Source organism: Corvus hawaiiensis, chromosome 4 (genome assembly GCF_020740725.1).
Source record: "Corvus hawaiiensis isolate bCorHaw1 chromosome 4, bCorHaw1.pri.cur, whole genome shotgun sequence".
NCBI lineage: Eukaryota > Metazoa > Chordata > Aves > Passeriformes > Corvidae > Corvus > Corvus hawaiiensis.
In genome coordinates, this window is record NC_063216.1 from 31,310,055 (window position 1) to 31,334,466 (window position 24,412).

Here is a 24,412-nt window from a genome sequence, read left to right on the forward strand (position 1 = left end):
ACATCAGTGTGTTATCAATAGTATTCTCACACTAAATCAAAACCACAGCACTGTATCAGCTAATAGCAAGAAAATTAAGTCTATCCCAGCTGAAACCAGGACAATGGATGAGAACTGTCATATCAGGGAAAGTGCAAGCCATCAGCTTAACATCAGTCCCTGCTGAGCACACAGGTTGGATAGGCTAAATAGGACAGGGTAGCTGGGGATGCTGCTGAGCAGGACAGAGGCATATTGACAAAACTGAGTGTGGAGTGGGAGGAAGGACTGAAATAGTTGAGGTGCTGCAGGTGGGGTCACAGAGACACTGACTAAACTGCTTATTGCTGTCAGGGGCTGGGATGACAGGACGAGCTGTGAGCCAGGGCTGTAGGATGGGAGGTCTGGTGCATGTCAATACCAGTCTCTACTCTGCTGTCAGCCTGACAAGGGAGACTTGCACAAGGGCATGGGGTGCGTGTTTCCCGAAACAAGGTAACAACCTCCTTTCTCCTGTTGCAGCAACACTTTACATACCCAACCTGCTCCATTTTCAAAGCAAATTTACAGAAAGGGCGTTTGCTGAAGGCACTACATTGAATCTGTATGTGTAAAGCTGACCCCAGCTGGTATTTGCTAGATACTGGAGAAACATCAATGCCTGTCTTTAAAAAAGATCAGAGAGAGCAGAAGGAAAAGGAGCTCGGGAATTGTAGATTTATGGAATCACTGCTGCGTAACCCTGGTTCTCAGAAAGCATATGACATAAATTATCAATTGAACTCTGTCAGCACCTGAATAATGACATGGAGACTTGTAGAAGTCCACCAGGATTTGTTAAGAATAAGTCATGTCAGACCAATCTAGTATCTTCCTGTAACAGGGTAATGGGCATTTGTAGACAGAGGTGGAACTTAAGGTGTCATCTACTTGGACTCCAGTAATCTTTTTCATCTCTTTTAACATATTTTGCTAGCAATCTAGAGGAACAAGGTCTTGAGGAGAGTTGTTATTTGTGAATAACAAATGCATGCAAAATGAATAAGAATGTCAAAAGAGAAAGGAGAATGGACTGGTGTTCTGTGAGGGTCTGTCCTGTGCTCAGTTCAGTTCAATGTTTTCTTTAATAGCCTTGATGGTGGATGTAGAATTTGCACATTAAATTTGAAGATGACAGAAAGCTGGGGGGACTATGAATTTGTTGGAGAACAGAGTTAAAATTCATAGTGCTCTTGACGAACTGGAGGTACACTGAAAAAGTGTGATGTAATTCAATAGAGACAAGTGCAAACTATTGTACCTTGGCAGGAATAATAGACTACATAAATACAGCACAGAGAAAGATCAACTAGATCACAGTTCTGTAGAAAAGGATTGGGGGAAAGGATAAAAGAGGATCACAAGCTGAGCATGGTTGTGTATTGTTGAGAAAGAGGCAAATGCTGTATTTGGACATATAAACAGGAGTTTAGCCTGCAAGGCATATGATGTAATCTCTGTGCTCTGCTGGGTGATGGCAAGGCTTAAAATCTCTCTGCAGTTCTGTGGATAGCACGTCACAAAAGGTCTGGTGAAACTAGAATGACACTGGGGGAAGCAGCAAGAGTAATCAGAGATGTAGAAAAAAAGTCTTATGAACCCAATTTAATGAATTAGCATTGTTTAGTTGTAATTTGGAGAATTGAGGAGAAAGGGGGAGACACGGGACAACAGGCAACGGACTCTGAATGCCAGAGCTTCCCCATTTGCCGCAATCCCTTTAACAGCACTAAGTGACAGCGTCAGTGACTGTGTCAGCACTCTTACCTGGTCCCCAATGGAGGAAGCATTTCTGTGATGTGGTTTGTATGGTTAGAGGTTCAGGTGGTTCCTGTGTCTTTGAACAGTTCCTTTGGACTGTGGTCAACACAGTGGCACTAGAGGCTGTCTCACGAAAGAAGGGGGGCAAGGGAGCAGGACTCATGAGGAATCTCTCCCACTTGAAACAAGTGGGTGCATCTGGGTCAAGGGTCTGCTTGGGCCCAAGAGCTGCAGTCACTCACTGTCTGTGCTGTGTGCCAGCTGATGTCTTCAAGGTGAGGTTGGAAGGTTGGCAGGTGATCTTCTCCACAGCATCTGTAATCCTGGTAGAAGAATAAAGGCTACATATTGTCTCTTCTGTTTTTTTTCTTTAAGCCAGGCTTTGCTCTTTATTGCCTTACTTGGCCTTATCTTTGTTTTATTCTTTCATCTCTATCTTCTGTGTGTATATGTCTGTCTGTCTATCTTCCTATCTATCACCAGTATATATCCACAGTGATTTAACTGCCTCAACTTCCTCTCTTCTGGACTTCTTGTATGTGTCTTTGGGGTTACTGTAATTCCCCAGGGCTTTCATATATCAACTCTCTCATCTTTAATGTCATTATTATGGTGTCTTGTATTAGGCACTGCAAAGACACCTCCCAGAGGTCAGTCTCTCAAAGTGTTGAAAGGAGATGTTGCACACTACAAGTAACTAAATGAAACATGCATATGGAGAGAGTGGGGGATCTTGGGTGCAATGAGGAGGTGAAATACCTGTATTATGGCATAATAAATGGTGTTTGTAACTTGCTGTCTGACTAGCTCTTGCAGACATCAAAGCTGAAGAGAGTTTGAAGGCTGAATGTCATGGTGTTTAAAATTATGTCTAGATTTCATTGGATGCCAGAGTGCCAAATCCTGTCTCCTAAAAGGAACTGGGAAACAAATTTAGTCTTCCATACCTGAAACTGCATCCCATTAATTTCTATTTTTTAAATTTCAAATGTATTCACCTCATACTGCCTTGACATCCTTTTCTTTTTTTGGGGGTGGTGGTGGTGTAATATTCATATACAGTTATCATTTGCATTACTTTTAATATATGTTATGAGACTGAGGCCCTGTGAGCTCTTTGACTAGCCCTGTCTGGTAATACTTAGGAGCTATATAAAACAACCTTGAAATGCAGAGGCAATATTTGGGCATGGAAGGACAGGTGTTCTTAGTCTTTTGAGAATATCTAAAGTCTGTAGCTGAAGATAAAGGGGGCAGGAAAGCAAGCTCCTAGGAAGGCAGAAAACAGAAACACAGCATTTTTATCGATGAATGAGCTTTTATGAAGTTGCTTTTAAAAGGCAAAATTATATGGCCATTTGCACTGCCTCTTGATTGCTCTGTGCGCCTGCTATTCTTTATGCTGCGTGCCATTTTCTGCCTTGTATTTAACTTCACAAAATATTCTGGGATGCAGTTTTCATAAAGATGCCTGTATTAACACATCTGTACTCTTTTGTACTGTTAGATGGGGGTAGGATTTCCTCCAGGGGTGCTCATTAACATCCAGTATTTCTTGCCCTTATTTTATGCCATAGCTGAGCGCTAGGCTCAGCTAAGTTAGCTGAGCTCTAGACTTGAGTATGACAGATGGCTATTCCGGTGCAGCCTTTTTTGGCCCCTTTTCTCCTCCACTCACACTATAGCCGCAAGATAAGCTTTGAAGGCTCATTATCTAAATCATTGCATAGAAAAGTCCTTTGGGAGCCAAATTCACCTCTGGCATAAGTGCTGCAATTCCATTGACTTCAGAGTAGGTTCACTACTTGACGTCAGGAGAAAATTTTTGCAATGTAGATATCAAAATGAACAGGTCTAAGACATAATGGACTGCTTTCTCTCCCCAAAATGACCCATTCACAGGCTTGGTTTGGCTTGTTGTCAGTGCTGCACTCCATCCTTGCATATTGAGGACGCCTTTTCTATTCGTTTCTGTCCTGGGACTTTCTTTTCTGCTCTGTGTTGTATCCTCCCGAATGCCTTCAGATCTGCTTGTCTGTAACTTCACGCTTCCTCTTCTTGCTCTTTGGAGACGGTTGTGCTGAGTCCTTGCAGCAGGTGTTGTTGAGACAAAGCTGAAATAGCTGTCCCAGGATGATCATTGCCACTAGGTGTTAGGAGGTTGTGGAAGATGTAGTCTGAAGTCCATAAATGCTGTCTCATAGCTATTGCAGGCCGAGCCTCTCGTATCTCCCTTACATAAGGGAGCAAAGACAGGGAGGACCCCTGGAAGCCTGGTGTACAGTAATCTTACAAACCTGAGGTATTTTCAGCAACCAATACACAACTCCTGGTGGTATTTAGAGCCTTGCAACCACTCTGGAGTGGACAAGTTGTGTCAGCAGCCCCTGGGATGGGGGAGGACAGTAGAAGTGCAGGCTGGCAAAGCCTGAACTGATTGACTCTTATTGGCAATGAACTATTTTTGGGAGCCAATGATGAGAACAGCCTGTACTGCTGCAAGTTTGACTCTGCCTTGCAAGGTTATTATCTGTGAGTTTAATCAGAGTCTGTCACATGCATGGAGTGAGTAGCTAGTGTCTCAAAGGGTGTGTTTTGTGCTGGGATAGGGGGAAGGAGAGATAGGGGATGGGGAGAGAAGCTTTTGAGGTATGAATGGAAGAAAATAGACACTCACTTCTTGAGTTTCTGCCGTTTTTTTCAAGTGCCGTTAAATACATATAAATTACTTACATGAATTCAATTCCCAGATACCTAGGAACTTCTTGTGGTCAGGCAAAGGCAAATCAGTGATTGCACATCTCTTATTTTCCCTGAGCCTAGAGGGTCCCCTGTGAACGAACTCTGTTCACAGAGGTTGCTTTGCCCTCTGTAGAGATGTAACTGTACCTTCTTGGGATGAGATGTGGCAGCTGTTCATCAGTGCAAAGCCATTTTAACCAGCCATTAGGAAATGTGTGAAAATGGAGGAGTAATTAGGGAGACACTGTAATGAATGGCACTTGGGCTGCAGTACAACTATCATTCTGTGTCATACAAAAGACCAGCACTGGTTAGTTTGATTTATGAACTGTGCAGAACAAGCTTATGGTTATTTTGATTATCTGTGTTACTGTATTCACTGAAAAAGCCTGCCAATAACCAGTGCCCTGTTGTGCTGGGAGCTGCACAGAGAGACCTAGATGATGGCCGTAGCCACTGAACACTTACTGGGTAACTTATCTGCTGAGAAATCATGGTCACGTAGGCAGATGAGAGCGTCAGTGCACAGGGAATGCAGGCAAGTTAAGAACAGTAGTAAATATCCAGGATTCTCTTGCTCAGCATACTTAGGGAAAGGTCTGTAAAGAGATGACATATTTTATCCACTGATGGCAGTGAATATTTTTGCACTGACATGCTAGGGAAATATGAAATGGGGGAGGATTTTAAATTTTGTGGACTATAAGCTTAACATATCAGCAACTTGACTGTTGCATATTATCTGCAGCTTTCTGGGCAAAAGTGAGACTTATGGTAGAGTAAGACAAAAAGCAATGACATAACTTCACTGGTGTTCATGGGACCTCCCTCAAGAAGAAGGCCAAAGCTGAAGAAAACTGTGTGGGTCTCTCAAAAGCGACTGAGGAAAGTGGAGCAGGTCAGCATTCCCATTTTGTTGCTGACTGAGGGGTTAGAGGCATCCAGTGTCTTGGAAAAGAGGCACTTGATGCAGCTGAGAAGGGAGGCAAAGGACGACTGAAAACAAAGGGGAAACATTATATCAGGCAAACAGTTTCTGAAACAGCCTTTAGAACGGATGTGCAGGGGAGCAGGACTGAGATGCATTTGCCACAGGCAAAGTGAAAACATGGTAGAGTAAGGAAGGGAGCAGAACCATTAATGTCAGTGAGGGACAACAGACCTGGGTCCTAATCCCAAACCTCAGACCTGCATCTTTGATGACAAAATGGGGTCAGGAGCCTGGCTGTGTTCCCCTACAAAAACCAGTCTGTCCAGAAGCAGAGTTTGCTTTCCTACACCCAGGAGTTGGAGCATGGAGCTCTCCTTCATGCAGTCCTGCTGTGCTGCTTGCTGTACGGCATTGGACTTCTGTGTTTTTGGAGATATCTTGTCCACTCTCATGAGATCTGACTTTTTTCCTAATCTATAAGATTACAGGCACCTCTGACAACAGCTTTACAATGACACAGTTGCAGAAGTGCAATAACCTCCTGCAGGAAGCAGACAAAAGTTGTTATGTGTAGATAAAGGCATGGATAGTGAATGAAACCCATGATCCTGTCAAAAATTCCTGTTTGTTCTCTATATTAGTGTCTGTTCTGTTTGGAAAGTCTGCATTTTTTAGGCAAGAGAGTTCTGTAAAGTGAGAAACGAGAGACACGGGAATATACACATATCTACTGCAGTGCTGACAGGCAGGGGTAATCACAGACAGGGAGAAGGTGATGGCTGGAAAGGGCTTGATGCCACAGAGAAAGCAAACTGCAAGGAACCTGACAATGCAGCAGCCACTTTGGGGAATCATCAGCTGTGATGGCTGTGAAAAATCCCAAGGGCTCCCAAGTGCACAAATGCAGTTATGATTTGACATCTGGATGACTGGATTGACATCTGGGGAAGGATGTTTTCATTTTCCACTCTGCTTGTAGAGAAGTGGGAACAGCTGGAGGGAATGGGCTAAACTCTCATGTTCAGTGGTACACACCACACTGACAGGGCAAGTCTGTCTACTCCTCTGGTGGATACTGTTGGCTCTTCTCACTCTTCAGATTTCTGAGGGACAGGGGCTTCTCCCTGTAATGGAAGAAGGCTGCCTAGGGAAGGAGGTAAATTTCTATATACTTATTGCAGAGTTCAGGTAAAGAAACATCTCCTCTCCCATTCCTCTTGAACATCCTGGTTTGCCTATGTGCAAAGGCTGGGTTTTTTGATTTCTCTATGCAGATTGGGTACTTTGTTTTGTCATTATCAGTAAGGAGCTTTTAACCCAAAGCATCTTCCTTTTCTTAAGAAGACTGATGTAGAGCAGGGTAAAAAAGTAATAAAAAACCATCCTGCTGAGGGAGAAAGAAAAACTGCAGAAATTGCTGAAACAGAGGGAAGAAGTGACTTTGGTTGATTGCATTCACTTCGGGCCCAAAGTTCTTGCTGATGGTTTGCTTCCTACCACAACTCAATTAGCAGCCAGAATCTTTGTACCTGGAGAGAAAATAGTACTAGTGAAGCCGAAAGGGGGCCTTCCTTGACCTTTCCTGCTCTCTGGGGAAGTGAAAAATCTGGGACATACTCCTGCAGGAAAGTTCTCCAAATCTCTCTGAAGTGTCACCCTTCAAGAGCTGCATGCCAGTGCACAAAAAATGCCCTCCTCTGATCATACAAGTGGTCCTTCAAGTCTGCTGGTTCACTGTTGTGGACTCTGTGTTTTTTGCTAGTGTGCTCTGCAAGAAACTGTCTCTCGACTGATTTTCTGAGAGCTTTTTAGCTCTCCTGGTTATGTTGGGAAGCATACGAATAGTATGTGGTTTCCTAGGGTATGGCATATTTTATATGGCTATTACCCTTCAAACTGCTGTCTTACGTGGGTGATATAAGTGGCCAGATTTATACCCTATTCCCTGTAATGCCCATTTTCAGAACAGTGTTTCTTAAGGAATCTAGAAAAATCCAGATATTATTCTTTGGTATCTCATAGAGGCTTGTGAAATCTGTAGTGCTGTGGGCATAGGCACAAATAATTCTGTGTGGATGTAGGATCCATAAGCTGGTGAGCCTGGAAGGAACTCTCAAAGGAACCTCCTGGTACCCAGTTCAGAGGGCAGAGGAGCAACCAGGTCTGGGTCTCATGCCTGGCCTCTCTCGGTGACAAACCCAACCAGTTCTCAGAGATGAGCCTCCAACCTTCTCCTGGGCATTTGAGGCCTCTTTCTGGAGTATGACAACAAACCAGGAGAACAATGGAGCAGTTAAAAAAGACTTTAAAAAGTTATTAAAAAGACTCAGCATTAGTAGTAAGGTTAATTAGCTGTGTCTGTGATTGTTCAGTTAAATGCTCTTTCCTCTATCAGCTTCCCAGTATGGCACATTCTTGGCTTTTGGATTTATGCAGCTGTATTAACACAGACCTGTATTATATCAGCTCTGGTCTCAGGGTGAAAACCAGCCCACTGTGCTGGCTGGGTCGGAGAAGAGAAGGGGATGGTTGTGTTTCCAGTTCAAGCCCTCAACACTTGTCTGCTCCCAGCCTTCCAAGCCACGCCTCTGTTCTTTCTCCTCTGTGCCCTGAATACTGCAGGCAAGTCCCTCACGTGCTTTTCTGCATCTTCTGTGGTTTAGTAGCTACTTAAATATTTATTTACGTAGAACTTGCCCCTAGAGATTGTGTTATGAATGCAGAGGAGGGGTATTGTGAGAGAAGGAGGGAATGAGCAGTCCTTAGAGGGCTCAGTGTTGTCTATTGCCAAGAGGCAGAAACTGCACGAACAGGCTTGTCCTGGAAAAAGATTAATGGGCGAAAGAACAGGCACACACGTGTGCACACAAACACACACTTACACATGTATAAACACAAACAGAAAACTGGCAACCAAACACAAAGAGAAGGAAAGCATTTGCATGAGTCAAGTGATTAGAGTCAGTCTGATCTGTTCAGTCATGGAATTTGCTCTCTTTTGACCCATAGGACACCAGCATTTTTACAGATCTGCCATCCAGAAAATGCTGCAGAAAGATATATAAGGCAGCAGGGATGGCCCGAGATGCTGCATTCAAGAACAGGCTACCATGAGTTGAAGGACAGGCTGTATATCATCAAATACATGTTTCCTGAGGTTTGCAAGCATGCTTGAATTTGCCCATTGATTTAAGTGTTAACAATCTCTTTGTAGATAGCACATAGGAAAAGCTGGAATCTTTTTTGCTGTTATGATTGATATTGCTTGAACTTTAATCATATGCAAGAGGCAGCTCAGCTTGTTGAATTCATTAATTGCTAAGGCGTAACATATTCCCTTAATTGGATTCTCTGCTAGATAGAGATGTATTTATATGTATTTGTATATGTGGTTACTGTATATATTTAGCTCCACAAAAGATGATATTAATGGAACGTTCAGCTTGCCTGGTGAAATAATCAGCAGACTGGAAGGGATAAATGTTCACTCATAAGCACGATCTTTCCTATTGCAAAAAAAGGTAAGGCCTGGCTTACTGGCTATTCTTGGCACAGCAGTAAAGCAATGAGGCTTATAAAGTTGGCACTGAGGAAAATTTGCACTTGTATGTTCCTTGGGCTGGCTGTGGGGCTCTGTCCCACCACTGTGCCTGTGTTGGTGGTCAGTCTTTCTCCAAGACTGTTTCTCCTGCCCTGGTCTAGAAGGCTCCCTCCATTTCCTTGTGGAAGACAGCACGGCATTGGTGAGCCAACATCTCTCAGCCACAGCTGGGGATCATCCTTGGAGGTGGGCTCTGAGTAGTGCAGGACAGGAGAAGCAATGCTGCCATCTGAGGAGGCTGCAGCCTCCCTTCCTTCCACCCACCCACATCTCACTCCTGTGTGTGGAGAACTACCATGTGGGACCCTGGATGGCACAGTGGCTGCCTCAGAGCCATGAAGGAGAGCTGTGTCCAGGGGCCTCAACTGATTGAGCTCTATGTTGAGTGTGGGAGATGAGATGCATCTGCTTCCTGGAGGCTGGAAGGGGCAGGGCTGAGTGGCACTGCATCAGCCTGAGCATCGCTGTGCTCCATTTTCCAGGAAAGGTATTTTCAGAGAGCGAGGAAAGACAGCTGCCTGGTCACTTGCATCGCTTCAGCTTCCAGAGCAGGTGGAGAAAACCCAAGAATGTTCTCTTGAGCTTTAGTTAATCTAAAATCCTGCTGCTCCTTTTACAGTTGCTGATCCACATGCCTGACCTGCGGTACTGCTGCTCTGTCATTAATCAGCACGATTTCCACTGCTGGCTGCCGTCATGCACGGCTGCTCTACGCTAACCACCACCCTTCTACAGCAGAGGTCCTTCCTCTGATGTGGGGCGTGAAGGTGGTGTAGGTACAGCCCTGAGCTGCACAGTTCCTCTGGAGTGGATGAGCTGAGGCATCTCTTTACTATACTGACCCTTGTCATTGCTCCCAGCTGTCAGGTCCCTGTTCATGCCCCTTGCAACAAGGGACCCATTATTCAGAGCCTTTAACAGAGGGAGAACTGAGCTTCAGGAAGCTTTGGTGGCTTGCTTAGGGTTACAGAGTAAGCACAGGACAAGATAACAGCCAGCACTTGGATCCCTTCACTCCTGGGCATCTGAGGAGAAAGCATCTGCTCTCTGCACAGCTGCTGCACAGCTGCTTAGGGCAAGTGTGCCCTGTGAAACCTAGCTATGCGTTGCCTTTGCTGGGATATGCTTGTGGTGGTAAATCCACACAGTGCAGAGCAGTGCCACAGGGGTGCATCAGCACAGCTTGGTGCAAGGCAGCTGTGTGAGCCTGGCAAGCTGCCTCAGCCCTCAGCTTAGCCTTGCTAACATGGCTACGTGGCATCTGGACTATAACTGTCCCCATGCCATCTACCCCTACCATGGTACCTCTGCTTTGAGGTTACACAGACCAGACCAGCTTGGTCCTGTCATCACCTTCCATGCAGCCCTCAGCCCTCTCTCAGTCTGTTATGAGCATGTTGCTGCAACATGAGAAACCTGTGTGCAGTGTGATCTGCCTGGTTAGTGCCTTGCTTTCGTCTCACCTTCTGGCCACCAGGACCATGAGGGACCTGCCAGCTTCACCCTCTTCCACTTCTCTCCAATGCACCTTTTCCAATTTGGCTTCTGATTTCTTAGCCTCATTCAACCCCTTGGCAAGGTCAGTGCTGCTTTTTTCATCATAAAACAGGATTGCGTAATCTCTACACTGGTTGATTTTCTTGCTGTCCATTGCTGTTTCTTTATTCCTCTTTCCTCTGTCAGTGCTTGGAGATTCATGGACAGCTCTTTCTCCATCTTCACTGATATTTTCTTGGCCCGTTTATTGGTTCTGTAAGAGCTCGTGCACATTCAGGCTGTAGAAGCAATTACATACAGAAAATAAAAGAACAGTGATTCAATTTTTAACTTATGAAGTTAAGCTAGAAAATGCCAGTCTTGTTTCCCGGGCCACCTTAATTCTGCTTCTTCAAGTTTCTTTGACGTACAAGGGTTGAGAGAGGGACTCCATGGAGAGAGTTGCATGCACTCATTAATTAAAACTTGAATCGAAATGTCCACACACAAGTGGGATGGAAGAAAGGCTGAAAAGGAAACTGTAAACCTGCCATTTTCTAATACTTCAGCTTAAATAAATTACCCTTAATGGAGTTTGTTTTATGGCTTGGTGGTGGGTTTTTTATATGTGCTGTGTTTTTCTTTGTTTTGTAAGAGGAAACCCCAAAATCTTTTTTGTAAAATACATTGTTCATTCTCAGGCATGCTGAGCTTTCAGCACTGAGTCTTACTGTTCAATCCAGTGACTAACCTGTACTTGTTTCACAGACATTCATGAAAGCTCAAAGTGGTTTGCCTTTCTTCTGCATCCTGAATAGTGGAGTGCAAGTGACCTTTTCACAGTGAGGCACATTTAAACAGATAGAATAGAACCTGGATGGTTTGTCCACATTTTGTGTGTAGCCTGATTGGACCTTTGCCTTTCTCTTGTTCTACCAAAGCTGAGGTGTTGTACTTACCGTGGTGCTGGTGGGAGTCCCCACTGATTCACTGAGGTGTTGGGTTTAGCTCTTAAAACGTTTATGCTCAGATGCTGTTTGGGTTGTCTGCCAGAATTTCTGCAAGAAAGTGACAGAAAAGAAGTTATGATTATTCAACAGTTTACAATGCAGTTAAGAGTGAATTAAATTTGATGGAAGTAAAAATCATGCCCTTAGCCTCAGGGTTTTTGCCCTGCTGACTTTCAAATGCCTGTTGCAAAACATGGAGAAGTTGGTTTTGCTCAGGGAACAGGCCTGCAGACTCTTGTAATGGAAAATGTCAGAGAACTTAATTACAGGCTTACTACTAATTCCCCTTATAACAGAAGTAGCTACGCAGTACACACCCATTTAAATACATGAAGTCATCCAGCTACTTCTAGACTGACAGAAATCATCCCATGTGTGGACTTACATGTCATCATAAAAGATATCCTGCAACTTGCTGAGAGCCTTAGCTTCATCTTATGTCTCCAAGACTGCCTCTGTCATGCTGGTTCTCCTACTTCTAGGCCACAGAAATGGTACAATATCTGTTTCGTGTTGACATGTTTGTGCACAAAATAACAGACATATCTTTGAAAAATAGATGTGCCTGAGGTCCATCAGGTCTGAGAGAAGGGGAGAATTTTATTTGTTTAGGGCCATGCTCCCAAGAAAAGAGTTCTTGGCTTAACTCTTCTTTGCTAGCTGGGATTGGCAAGTACATAGCTCCCTCTCTCCTTTCCTAATCACTGATTTCAAGGTTACCTCTCACTCTCTCCACACTCATGTCTGATTGTGCTCCTTTTGCACAGAGATGCCTTGCAGCCCAGATGGCCTCAGCTGGGCCTTTGGCAATTCTGCTTGGACTCCAAGCTCAAATTGGCTTAAGATAACTGCTGCTGGAGGGTACCTCTGTGTGTGAGTAGCTGTGTATGGGATGGGAAAGGAGGAAAAATCTTTGGCAGAATCACTCCCTGATGCTCACAGAGCACTTGCTGGCTACAACCAGCGTGGCAGTAATGCACACCTGTGCCATGAACCAGCTGTCCTGCTGGTGGGCTCCGTCCTGGTTGGGTCTTCTCTGTAAGGTGTAGGTAGAGCTGGCAGGTCTTGTCTAATACTCTACCCAAATTTGGAGGAATGTTGTGGTTTTCAAGCAAAGCCCAGCACTTGGCTGTAGCAGTGGGTCAGGTGGGGGTCCTGCAGCTCATGGGTTCTCTTTCTGGAGTTCTAGTTCTCATCCATCAGAGAGTCTGAAGCCTTTAACCGCACATGGGATAGAGGGAAAGCAGCAAGGATGTCCCTAGTTGCTCCTATCCCACAGCTTTCCTTCCCATTCTGTCCCTTTGCAAAGCCAAGAAAAGAGACCTGGCAGAGGACCAGGAGGCAGAGCAGACCTGTTGTTTCAACTCAGTTTGGAGATCTGGTGACAACTTGGAACACTGTTTCAGCTGGCTGCCCCTTGGAATGGCCCTGGTACACTGCGCAGGACTCCCTGCCATGTGCTAGGTTGAGGGGGGCTGCAGACATGCACCCTGAAGGTTTGGAGGCAGTGGGGCTGGCTGTGGCTGTGCCAGTGTGAATCCAGACCCAGCATCCTGACGAAGGGTGTTCTGTGGATGCGGACAGCATTTGCAGTCACCAGCTCAGTGCTGTCAGTGGTGGGACAGGAAAGAAATGGGGCCTTGCAGCTTTGCAACTGCTAGCTGCTTTCCCTGGAATCTGGCTCCCAACATGTGCAGTAATTCCTCTGGAAGAGGTTTGATCCTCCCCTTTCCAGCAGTGAGAGGAGAGCCGAGCACCCTGCATCTCTCTGCCAGAGGGGCGTGTACAGCCGTGCCAGTGCTGCTCTTGGCAGGTGTGCACCTCTGCACAGGGGCGTGGGGCTGCCAGGCAGAGGGCAGGGGCTCTGGCTGCTGTATGCGGGGTGGGGAGGTGTTTCACCCGCTGTGACACCCCCCACTGGAAGCTGAAGGATCTCTCTCTGATATTCTCAGAGATGCTTTTCAGGCAGTGCCTTCGCTCTTGCTTGCACAGCACAGAAAACAATGAGATTTAGGTAACTCACCCCCTCTCTCTTTAAGTTTTCTCCTCTCCTAACCCTGCTGGGGCCGGCTTCAACATTTATCTTTTCTCAGCACAAGGAAACAGTTTTGGCCTTCCTCTGCATCTGCATTTTTAAACATTCCTTCAGCTTCAGGTCCCAAGAGATTGTGGGAGAGATATTCAGTCAGTGTAAAGAGTAGGTGTCACTGCACACGTGTCAGGGTTTTGTACACTGCTGTACTGGACCCACTTAACAGCCCAAGCTCTAAACTGTCTCCCAGACTGCAGTGAATTGGCAAGCAGCCCTCCCTCTGTGTAACATGCTTTAGGGGGAGAAAAAAATTCTGAGTGAAAGAAATGAAAGCTCAGCAAAATGAAACTCAAACCCAGAACTCAACAGGGAAAGCCAAGGGGAAAAATCATTAGATAGGGCATTACATGCATGGACACGTACTGGATGCAGACACACACCTGCACAATGCGGATGCACTCCTAGAGACCGCAAAATGCTTACATAAAGCATTTAGATGCCTATACTTGCACATAAAAATACACTTTTCAAAAAACCTTTGTGACTCCTGAACCGCCTGGGACACAAAACATGCAATCTTACCAATATCCCTGCTACGTTTTCCCCTGCCCCCCCAGTTCTGCAAAGGAGAGCAGTGGAGATGCTCAAGGTGAAGCCTTCTTTCACCTTAGATGAACAATGATAGGGACAGTATAAGCTCCCTGGCTTTAGATTCTATTTACCAGACCGGGATGAGAACAGACTGATGTTGCTGGAATTTGGGACATTTATTTAGCTCCCCTGTCCTCACACAGTCATTTCAGAAGGGCATGATGGCTCTAAGTATGCAACACTATTAAGTAAGAGTCTGAGTCAGGTGCTGTCACTGCCTGTTAGCTGAAGGTGGGTTGTGTTGGATAGTAGTCAGTTTTCAGTGTTTGTTAAGATACAAATTTTGTTCTAATTCTTCTTCCCAAATCCTAACACCTGATTTGCCCCTGCTAGAAGCTTAGAGTTACATTCTCCAGCCTACTCAGATCATAGCCCCCGCTACCATTAACAGCTTCCTCTCCCCTCATGTCTCCTATTTATGCCTGTGCTGATTGCAGTCTGCATTTCCATAAATCATGGTTATGTATACATCAGGTAGCAGTGAGGTCCTTGAATAACTTTGTCCCCTTGGAGTCCCTCGTGCTCCAGCATGAGCCAGCCTTGCCTGGATGAACCACTTTCTGGGCCACCAAGTTAATGCTACCAGCAAGACCACCATCATCTCCTGGAGGGGCTAGTTTTATACCTGTACTGAATTCTTGGTGCCTTCTGGTTTGGAGGAATGATTTAGCAAGGCAAACTCTTTGGCATTCTCACAGCTCTGACCTTTTTGTGACACCAGTGGAGCCCCATAGTTCACTGACTTTGCAGAAGTCAGACATGCTCAAAGTATACCTCATTAACCTTCTCTGGCTAATCATGGCAGGGGACAGGACCTTAGCAACTGCAAAAGGCATATAAATGCACCAGGAAAGAAATGTTTCAGCAAAAATGGCAAGAGCTGTGTAAATGCCAGACCTCAGTGAGATGGAAGACCATGTTTCTGCAAAGAGCTTTTATTCCCAGAATGAGTTGTAAAGCAGGAGCAAGTACCTCACCCTGTCTGTATTCTAAGCTCAGCCTCTCTCTTTCTGGCATATGCTAGGTGCTGTATAAATATAGAGGGGAAGAAAATCACACCATCTACTGCAGCCTACATTTTTAATTGAAAGGCTATTAGAAGCAATTCCAGCTTCTGCAGGTGCAGTCAAGAAAGCAGCCTTCCCCAGGTGGTTGTGGAAGGTGAACTTGAGGTTCAGGAAGGAGTGTTGTTTTTGTGTTAATTAATTTTGCATGTGGTGCATTCACAACCATTTCTTGTCTGCTTTGGCTGATGTGGCTAATTAATCACCTTAAAGTGTCTGTAAACAGGAGATTTTTGCTCTTTGTGGCATCTCTTCTCCACCTGCTGTAGACCAGCCTGTGTGAGGATACAGACCTGTAGCATCACAGGGATTGTATGTTTGGTAATGGGTGTGATGCTAGCACCGTAAGTGTGAGAGTCATAACTTAACCGGCTTCTATGAAAGCTGAGGAATATTTTAACCTCAGGGCACTAGAGAAGGTGTTGCTGCTGAATGAGGGAAGTAGGAGCAAAGGAGTTGGAGGTATCATTAGCATGAGTCTTTGTGTTCATGTGGGTTAGCTGGGGGACAGAGATGCGATGATTGAGACTGAGTTTTGACATTTGCAGACTGAAAAATTGAGGGGAAAAGGCTGAGTGGAATTCCTCCTCTTGCTTCTGCTTACTTATAGTCACTGGACTGGAAAGGCTCATCTGGTCCCATCCCTCTGCTCTGGGCGGCAAAATCATATAGCCCTTTACAAACCAGTTGTGCTTCTTCTTGACCCCATTTTAGTTGCTTTCACAGCTACTTTTGGGCAGCTGTTTCGGAACTTCCCCCTCTGATGGTTAAAATCTATCTTATTTTCAAGGCAAATTTCCTTACGATCAGTTGTTCTTTTACCAGCATTGTTTTTCCTGCTTAAAAATCACTTCCTTCTCTCCCTTGTGTATCTGTCCCCCCTTTATATATACAGAGCAGTCATATCCCCTCTTAGCTTTCATTTATCTAGGTTAGACAAGCTTTTTAATCTCCTTCTTTAAGACAAGCTCTCTGTTCCCCCAATCGCTCAATCCAAGGTTATTTCTGATAACTAGCTTTTCTCTAAAGTTCCTTGCTGCTTTGCCCAAACTGAGTGTAAAACATCACGACCTATTGCCTGTTGAGTAATTTTGGGGTAAAGAAATATGCCAACTATCAGATCCAGAAAAAGAAACATCAGGGTGCTGCTGTTAAAATTTGCATTTGTTCTCCATCTAATCTCTATGAAGCTAAATACTCCCATAATAACTTAGTTCCTGATAAAATTTCTCTTTAGAAACAGTAATGACATCTCTATCCAGACTGAAAACCAAGACTGTGGAGCTACAGTAGATCTCTGTAGTTTGGTCCTCATGGAATATCTTGCACCAGCCTTCCAAAACCTATTTCAATCCAAAATGATTCTACTTTATTTATGCATGATTTATTTCTTCACAGTCTACTGCAGCATTAAGGTTACAACAGCATCCCCTAGGTCCACCTTTATTTGATGTACCCTGAGCAATACCTACTTCCATTGGCAGTGTCCCAGTTATACCTGCTATTTCTATGGTGCTTCTAGAGTGGCCCTTTTCAGGTCCTGCCCAGTTGTTCCGGTTTTCCCATGTCCTCATTCAGGATCTGTACCAATTCTACTGACAAGACTCTTATTTCTCCTTGGACTTGTCCTGCTTCCCAGAGGGGTTAGGTATGCTTCTCCATCATCTATGTTACCAACAACAGTCCTATTTTTTGCCCCTTGTCCAACATCCTACCTTTACCTTTTCTATATTTGATCTTCCATTTTTCATGTATTCAAATCAGGTGTAAAAGTTATGTAAGATTTTTTTCAAAGATTAAAGACAGGAAGTTTTCACCTTTATAGCATTCATAGATGCATGCTGTATATGTTCCCTCATCTAGCTCTAGACACATGTGTATGTGTCTCCTCACTTCCACAGTGTCTGTGAGCCTCGTGACCTTTTCTGTTTATCTACCCAGTGCACCCCAGATGTAAAAAACGTGCCATTATCTCAGTTTTACACAATGTGGAGCCACAAAGGTGCAGATCAGGTTACAGAGATTCTTGGTGGAATAGGGAAGGAATTTCTGCCTCCTAATTCATGCTCTCTGTTGTTGCTTTAGTGCTTCCCCACTGGAATGAATAAACTCCTTAGCTCCTGGGGGAAAAAAAATAAAAGAACCAATAACAAGGGAGGAAACGTTGAGCTTTTGGGAAAATGCAGAAAGCAGTTCAAGTCCTAAGTGAGTTTGGAATGGTCTTTTTTTTTTTTTATTCTGCAGATGAAACCAAATCCCTTTTGTTCCTTTTGCATTTCTTCTATAGCAGGGTGGGGGCAGGAATTGAGATAAGATTGTAAATGAAAAGAGAGTGGTGCAAGGCATCGTGCAAATAGGAGCCTGAATAAAATAATAACTATCAGGAGACTGCCTAGATAGTTTTCTTCCAGCCTGTTGAAAAACAAGCATCTGAAGATTCAGGCTCTCTCCTGAACCTTCACCCCAGATACCAATGCAATGCTGCTGAGTATCTTGCCTAAGAAATGTATCTGAACATTTCTGGTTTAATTCAGAACTGTATTCTCCTGCCTAATCATTGAAAACCAAGTTTCTAGGAGGTTTTAGTTTTCCATCTGTTGACACTAGTTATGGGTCTCTCCAGATGCTCTTGTGTTTTGAGGTCCTACCTTGGCATATTAGGAGGAACTCAGGGATTGACTTCTGCCTTTGTTGGAACAGACGATTTTGGAAATTCATGAGAGTAGCTTGTACTTGTCCATACTACCCATCTGGGTAAGGATTTTGTAAATGGTGAGCCTGGATGCTGCTCATTTGAACAGGTGGCTGCTTTTGCCAATGTAGCTTCTAAGATAGCCACTGAATTAGACTATCAGCTCCTCTCCGTTATAAATATCTTACTGACCTGATAACACTGAAAGGAGCACATGTAGGAGAATAAGGAAATACACTTTCCTGGTATAAATTGCAGCAAGAAGATTTAGGTTAAACATCAGGAGAAAAAACCTCACTTTTTAATGGAGAGGACAGTTAAGCACTGGAATAGATTGCTCGTGGAGACCATGGTCTCTCTGTCAGTGTAAGGACAGGTGGAACATCTGCCACAAATGGCTGTTACAAGCCTTAGCTTCCCTTGGGAGGAGAGAAAAGCTTCTGTTAAGAATTAGTTTCAAGGAACTAATGTGAATGCACCTTTCATTAAAGATGCGCATTAACATACTGCAGAACTCTTTTATTCTGGCTGCATTATACCGCGGTTAAGGCAATTTGCCAGCCAGCTGGAAGCCTTTCAGAAGGCTCCCACTTGTTTTCCCCTTGCATAGGCAATCTCACCTTTTGTCTGTATGGGATAACTTATATGCTTAGACAAATAGCATATATGATTAACTTTTTGTTCTACAATAATTTTCCCTTTCTTTCTTTGCAAATGTGTTGGGCTTCTGCTTCCAATCTTGTTATCCAAAACAGGATTTTATATTGAAGGTAGAAGTTAGCTACTCCCCTGCCTCAACACCTCCAAAATCATCCCCAAACCAAAGTGACTGTACTTTCTTGATAAGATCAGACGTGGTACAGATAGAGCAAGGGGCAGTTAAGGTGAAATTCTGTTTCCTAGGATCTGTGTCCTGATATAAAGTAACATTAAATAGGGATTGGAGAATATGATTAGAAAGAAGTTTTTATAGATCCCTAGTATCCTTACTTTTACTGATTCTGTGACCTTTCAGGGCTCCTAATGGAAGTTTGGATGACTAGACTGATTGGAGAACACCCAGTGGGTCTTGAAACTGCAGGGTGACCAATATGAAGGATGCCTGGGGTAGTTTATTTTTCCTCTTTTTGCTGAGGCAAGCACTCAGCAAAACCCAAGTAATAACAGTTCACAGGCTGTTAATACAAAATACCCTGAGACTTCAGAAATGCCTTGCTCTGCTCTGCACAGCTTGGTAGGTTATATTCTTTAAGTGTAGGCATCTTTACCTCGACAAATCTGTGACATTTAATTCTGCTAACCTCTGTCCCTACAGTGAATTGCTCCTTCCCTCTCATGGCAGATTATCTAGCATATGATACACATTTGTGTATTGTTTATCTTGCATTGTCTCCATCCTCTGCATATGTGGTGTTTCCTATTGCCCACATGTTGCTTATGACCATCCTTCCTTAACTATGTGCATATACATTTGACCTTTGCATGCATAAGCACGTAAAGAAGTCTGCCCCCTTTTAATTCACTATGATTTTCTGACTTTTCTTATTCATATCTGTACATGTATGGAGGTATATGGCATGTCTGATTGTTCAGGTTAGCAATAAAATATAATACTTGCACATATTTTTGAGACAATCCATAGTTGATTTGGAGATTTAGGTCAAAACATTTCCCTTCATCCTGTTTTTCTTCCTCTTTGGACAATTTAGAGTGATTTCATTGGGATAATAAGATTGGATGTGTACTACTGTATTTGCAGGTTAGGTGATTCAGTGCACAGAAGGCTGTGGCAATGCTGTTATTGTTATCCTAATTTCTTAATGTTTCTGTGTAGTACAACACTGTGAGACGTGCCTGGCACACAGCCTTATGAACTCCCCTTTCTGTCCCAGAGAACTTCTGGGTAATTATGGGTTGGGTTTGCCTATCTGATCTAATTTATCACTTAGGGGGTTATATCATGCCTGTTACTGAGATATCTAAATGCTGCTGAGATTCTGTGAGATGTCTCTTTCATCAGCCACTTATTTCTACTATAAGTTAATGTTGCTGAGCTGAAATCTGGGCTGTTCTGTGCAGCATCTTAATCACTGGTCCCTACTGAGCCCCCTGTGGCAGTTACTACTTTTGGGGATTTGAGCTCAGTTACTTGAGAGCTAAAGTGGCCCTGCAGAAATCTCTGGCTCAGATGATGATAAATTGACCTGCTTGGTGAATGAGTGGGAAGTCCAGGGCTGAGCAGACCCTGGATAAGCATGTGAGTCTGTGCTCTTTATCCCCTTAGAAATTCACTTTCCACATCCAGGCTTAGATATTAGCATGAGTACAGACCATCTCCATGGGTGCAGGGAACATTAGGGCAAGCTCTCCTTGGTATTCTTTGCCTGTGGGAAGGCAAGACCTGCTGCTCAGACACTTCGCCCACCTTTTTACAAACCCCCCACCTTGTGCTCACTGGGGTGCTGTGTTCACCCTGCACAGGGATGGAGGATGGATGTGGAAACTGCTGTCTGTGGGTGATTTCTTCTGCCTTTCTTCTTGCCCCACAAGCCCTCAGAGTGAATTTTTCTTTCATGGCTAGATGAAGTGTTTGTTTGTTTTGAAGGTGACAAGTGTTTTATGTGAGTTCTGGATACTCTCAAATGCCAAACCCCAGCTGGGCTTTGAGTTTCACAGATTAACCACTGACACCTAATGAGCCTTTAATAAGTGTTTCTCCCTCCCATTCTGTCATTTACATAAATAAATGCCTGAAATTTGGGGGTGGTGGGAGGGGTGTTGGATTGGAGTGGAATGAAGCTTTTCTGTTTACCCCAAGCAGGTACACTGCTAAGAGCAGTCATGCAAGCCTCCCACACACCCACACTGCCTCTGCCATCAAGTCAGCATGTCTCAGTCCTGGCCTGGAGGACTTTCTTTGAGGAAAGCTCCTTCTAAAGCCCAGTTAGCTTCTTCACCCTCTCAGCTTCGGTTGCCAGCCAAGGTGCTAATTACTGTCAGCTGTGATGGTGGAGGGGTAAAATGGAGAACAAAGGCGAGACTTTGAGAGTTGAAAGTGCAGTTATGTTCAAGTTTTCTCTTTTCCTGGATTTTTTTTTGCAAGAAATGGTCTACCAGGGCAGTGGGTGAGGTTACATGTATTGTCTCATTAAGGACTGCAGTGGCTTCAAAACAGCTCTCATTTGTACCAGCAGGTATAAGGCAATTGAGCCCCACATCCTTTTTTGACTACTGAAGATATGATCTCTATTTGCTTAGGAAATGGAAAGTTAAGTGTTCTAAAATTGCAGTAGAAATTTATGGAAGTTATGAGAATTAGGGAGAAATAGCAAGATTTAAAAAATATCATAGATGCTCTTTGGTATTAATTTTCATGCATCAAAAACATAAAGCAATTCCTTGTTTCCAGCTAAGGTATGTAACCAAGTCATTGTGTTCTTGTTGTTTGGCTGAAAATGCTGAAAGACATTGTCTGTTTGACCATGGTTACAGTATTCCCGTGGTTATCCACTCACTCTCCCAGAGGGTGAGACCATCACGGAGTTGAGACAACTCAGACATCTTTATTGTTTTCCACTTCACCCTCGTTTGAATCCACTTACTCAGAGCCTTCTCCCCAGAAATGTCCCCATCTTACATGAGTCATGAGCTTGGGCACTCCAGAGTGGTCCTCTTACCCAGTCCTTCAGTAGCTGTGGTTGATGCAAAGGGATGGGACAACTAGAAGTCTACCTTCTGTGGTTTGTGTCTCTGCAGGTGGGGAAATGGAAGGAAAAAAAGTTGCAGATGAAGTATTATGTGTGGCCACGCTTTGAGCTGTATCCTGACTCTGAGGAACGGGAGGATGATCACCTGAGTATCGTGACCTTGGAAGAGGCACCATTTGTCATTGTGGAGAACGTGGACCCCCTAAGTGGCACCTGCATGAGGAACACGGTCCCTTGCCAAAAACGCATAGTGACTGAGTATGCACCCCTGTATTTTTCTGCTCATCTTGGGCTCTTCATTCTCAACAGAATGTAGAGTGTCTGTTGGGCCAATACCATCATAATCTGACAATCTTTTTTAGAAAATTATGTCCATTTGCCCAGCCTGTCTCATGGCCATTCATGATGGGCCCCTTTGGGCAAATCATTGTAGTGTGTCCCTTCACCCTCCAGCACAGATAGCACAATATAAATTGTCCACATTATATTGTGGGAGGGGGAATGCAAACTGACAACAGAGGGGAATTACAGGAGTTTCTCCCAGTCTTTTAACCCATTATTGTTGTGATGGTTCAGGAACAAAACTGATGAGGAGCCAGATTATATGAAGAAATGTTGCAAGGGGTTCTGCATAGACATCCTCAAGAAAATCTCAAAGTCTGTCAAGTTCACCTATGACCTCTACTTGGTGACTAATGGCAAGCATGGAAAAAAGATCAATGGGACGTGGAATGGAATGATTGGAGAGGTCAGCAGCAAAGGGAGGGCATGGTGGGCTTCAACCCTGGGCTGGGTGACATGGGTCAGGTCTAGCCTCCCATCATTATTGGGTCCATTTCTGAGGCAGAGACAGAGGTGACCCTAGAAATGAATGGCCTGCATTCTTTCTTGGCACTGAGTGAATTAATCTGCTCTGACACTCCGACCATGACAACCTTTCTTGTCTGACCATTAATTATTATTCTCTATGGTCTCACAAATTTGGCCTACACAGTCTTAGAAAGAGGCTGATATCCATGCACCATGGTTGCTGCAACCTAGATTATGCTTAGGTTGTATATAAGGTGAATAAAGAATGAAATAAGACTTTGCAGTGTTAGAGGGAGGATAAAGCAAGGACGGAAAAATGAGATAAGACGTCTTCTCCGTGGATGATGTGTTTATCCTAAGACCTCTGTGGATTTATTTTTTATACACATACCAGCTTTGAGGGGAAGATTAATGTCTATAGGTTTCCTGAAAGAAGAAGGTGCCCTGATGAAAGTTTAGAAAGGAGAGATGTTACAAACAATATAGGGAATGGGATTACAGGAGTAAAAGGATTGTGTTGAAAGGCAGGAAGATGAGAAGGTGCTTGACCGTGGTTCTTGAGGGCTGCCTTGTGTCTGTGTGTGATCTCTTTCTTTTCCTCCTCCAGGTTGTCACCAAACGGGCCTATATGGCTGTGGGATCCCTCACCATTAATGAGGAGCGTTCAGAAGTGGTGGATTTCTCTGTGCCCTTCATTGAGACGGGAATCAGTGTCATGGTGTCACGTAGCAATGGAACTGTCTCACCTTCTGCCTTCTTAGGTATTGTTTCAATCTAAAATTAAAACTTCACCCAGTGGTCATAAAAAATTAGGTGAAGGTTGCTTGTGATTCTTAGCCTGAAAGCTCTTTTTGGGAGTACCTGTGGGACAGGTGTATAAAAATATACTGCGATGTTTTAGAACTAAATCCCAGGCAAGGAAAATCCAGGCAAATACAAGTGCAAATAGGCGCTGCCTGTGAGTTCCAAGCCAAGACATTTTTTCAGCAATTGTATGCCTAATCCTAGAAAAAAATGGGCTCACTCAGAGTTGTCACATACACCTCAGCACGTGGTTTCCTGGTGACTCAACTAATAGTATGTTTAAGGAGTGTAGGCCAGAAGAAAATTGATTCAAACCTTATAGCTGGGGTACCATAACACTTAGTGATAGCAATTAGCAATAAATTGTTGCACATTCAGAGACATTCTTTGTAAAGACGTTGTTAACTTGACCCTCCCTTGACACCTAGCAGAAGTTAGAGAACTAATAGACCTTCTCAAGAACAGTTGAGCCATCGGTTCTGTGCTGACACTGTGTCTTACAATAAAGGCATTTCTAATGTCCTTCAGTGATGGAGGGTGATCAGAGAATACGGAAATGATACTGCATTTCCCCGAGACATTCATGTCTTCCTAGTATCTGCTATTTGGCTTTATAAAATGCTTTATGATGCAGCAAACACAGTATATGAGTTATATAATTACTGTCTGCTCTCCGCCAGAGTCCTGAGAACATTCGCAAACAGAAATACTTTTATATGGGTAATGAAATTTTCCCAGACCTTTTTAAATATGAGTATCATGACTACTAACTCTTTGGGAGTTTTTGCCCTTAGCAAGTCCACCAATATTGCTGGGGTACGTAAAAGCAATGTTAAAATTATCTCCAAAATTTAAAACTGCAATTTAACTGAGTTTGCAATATTGGCTGTACTCTGGAGCAAAATTCTTTGTTTCTTTGATCTGGTTCAGTTCCATATTTTTCTGTTCGGGCTTGGAGATGGAGAAAACCTGGCAGAGATCAAATACTTGCAGAACATGAACACTAATATTTCTAGAATGAGCCAGTGTTCCCATTGCTAGAGGGATGGAATACTAAAAAACCTACTGTCTCTATGGCTGAACCTTAGAAATTTGGAGATGCTCTTTGGCTCG

General features: G+C 44.0%; 1 protein-coding gene across 4 annotated transcripts in view; it reads left to right on the forward strand.

Moving 5' to 3' along the window:
* Window positions 1-24,412, forward strand: part of GRIN2B (glutamate ionotropic receptor NMDA type subunit 2B) — a 223,975-nt gene that overhangs the window by 170,552 nt on the left and 29,011 nt on the right. For all 4 annotated transcript variants that reach the window (XM_048300227.1, XM_048300225.1, XM_048300224.1 and 1 more), the window contains exons 6-8: window positions 21,735-21,943; window positions 22,262-22,433; window positions 23,103-23,256. In XM_048300227.1, coding sequence (XP_048156184.1) covers window positions 21,735-21,943; window positions 22,262-22,433; window positions 23,103-23,256 — 535 coding nt within the window. The remainder of the gene's footprint in view (window positions 1-21,734; window positions 21,944-22,261; window positions 22,434-23,102; window positions 23,257-24,412) is intronic.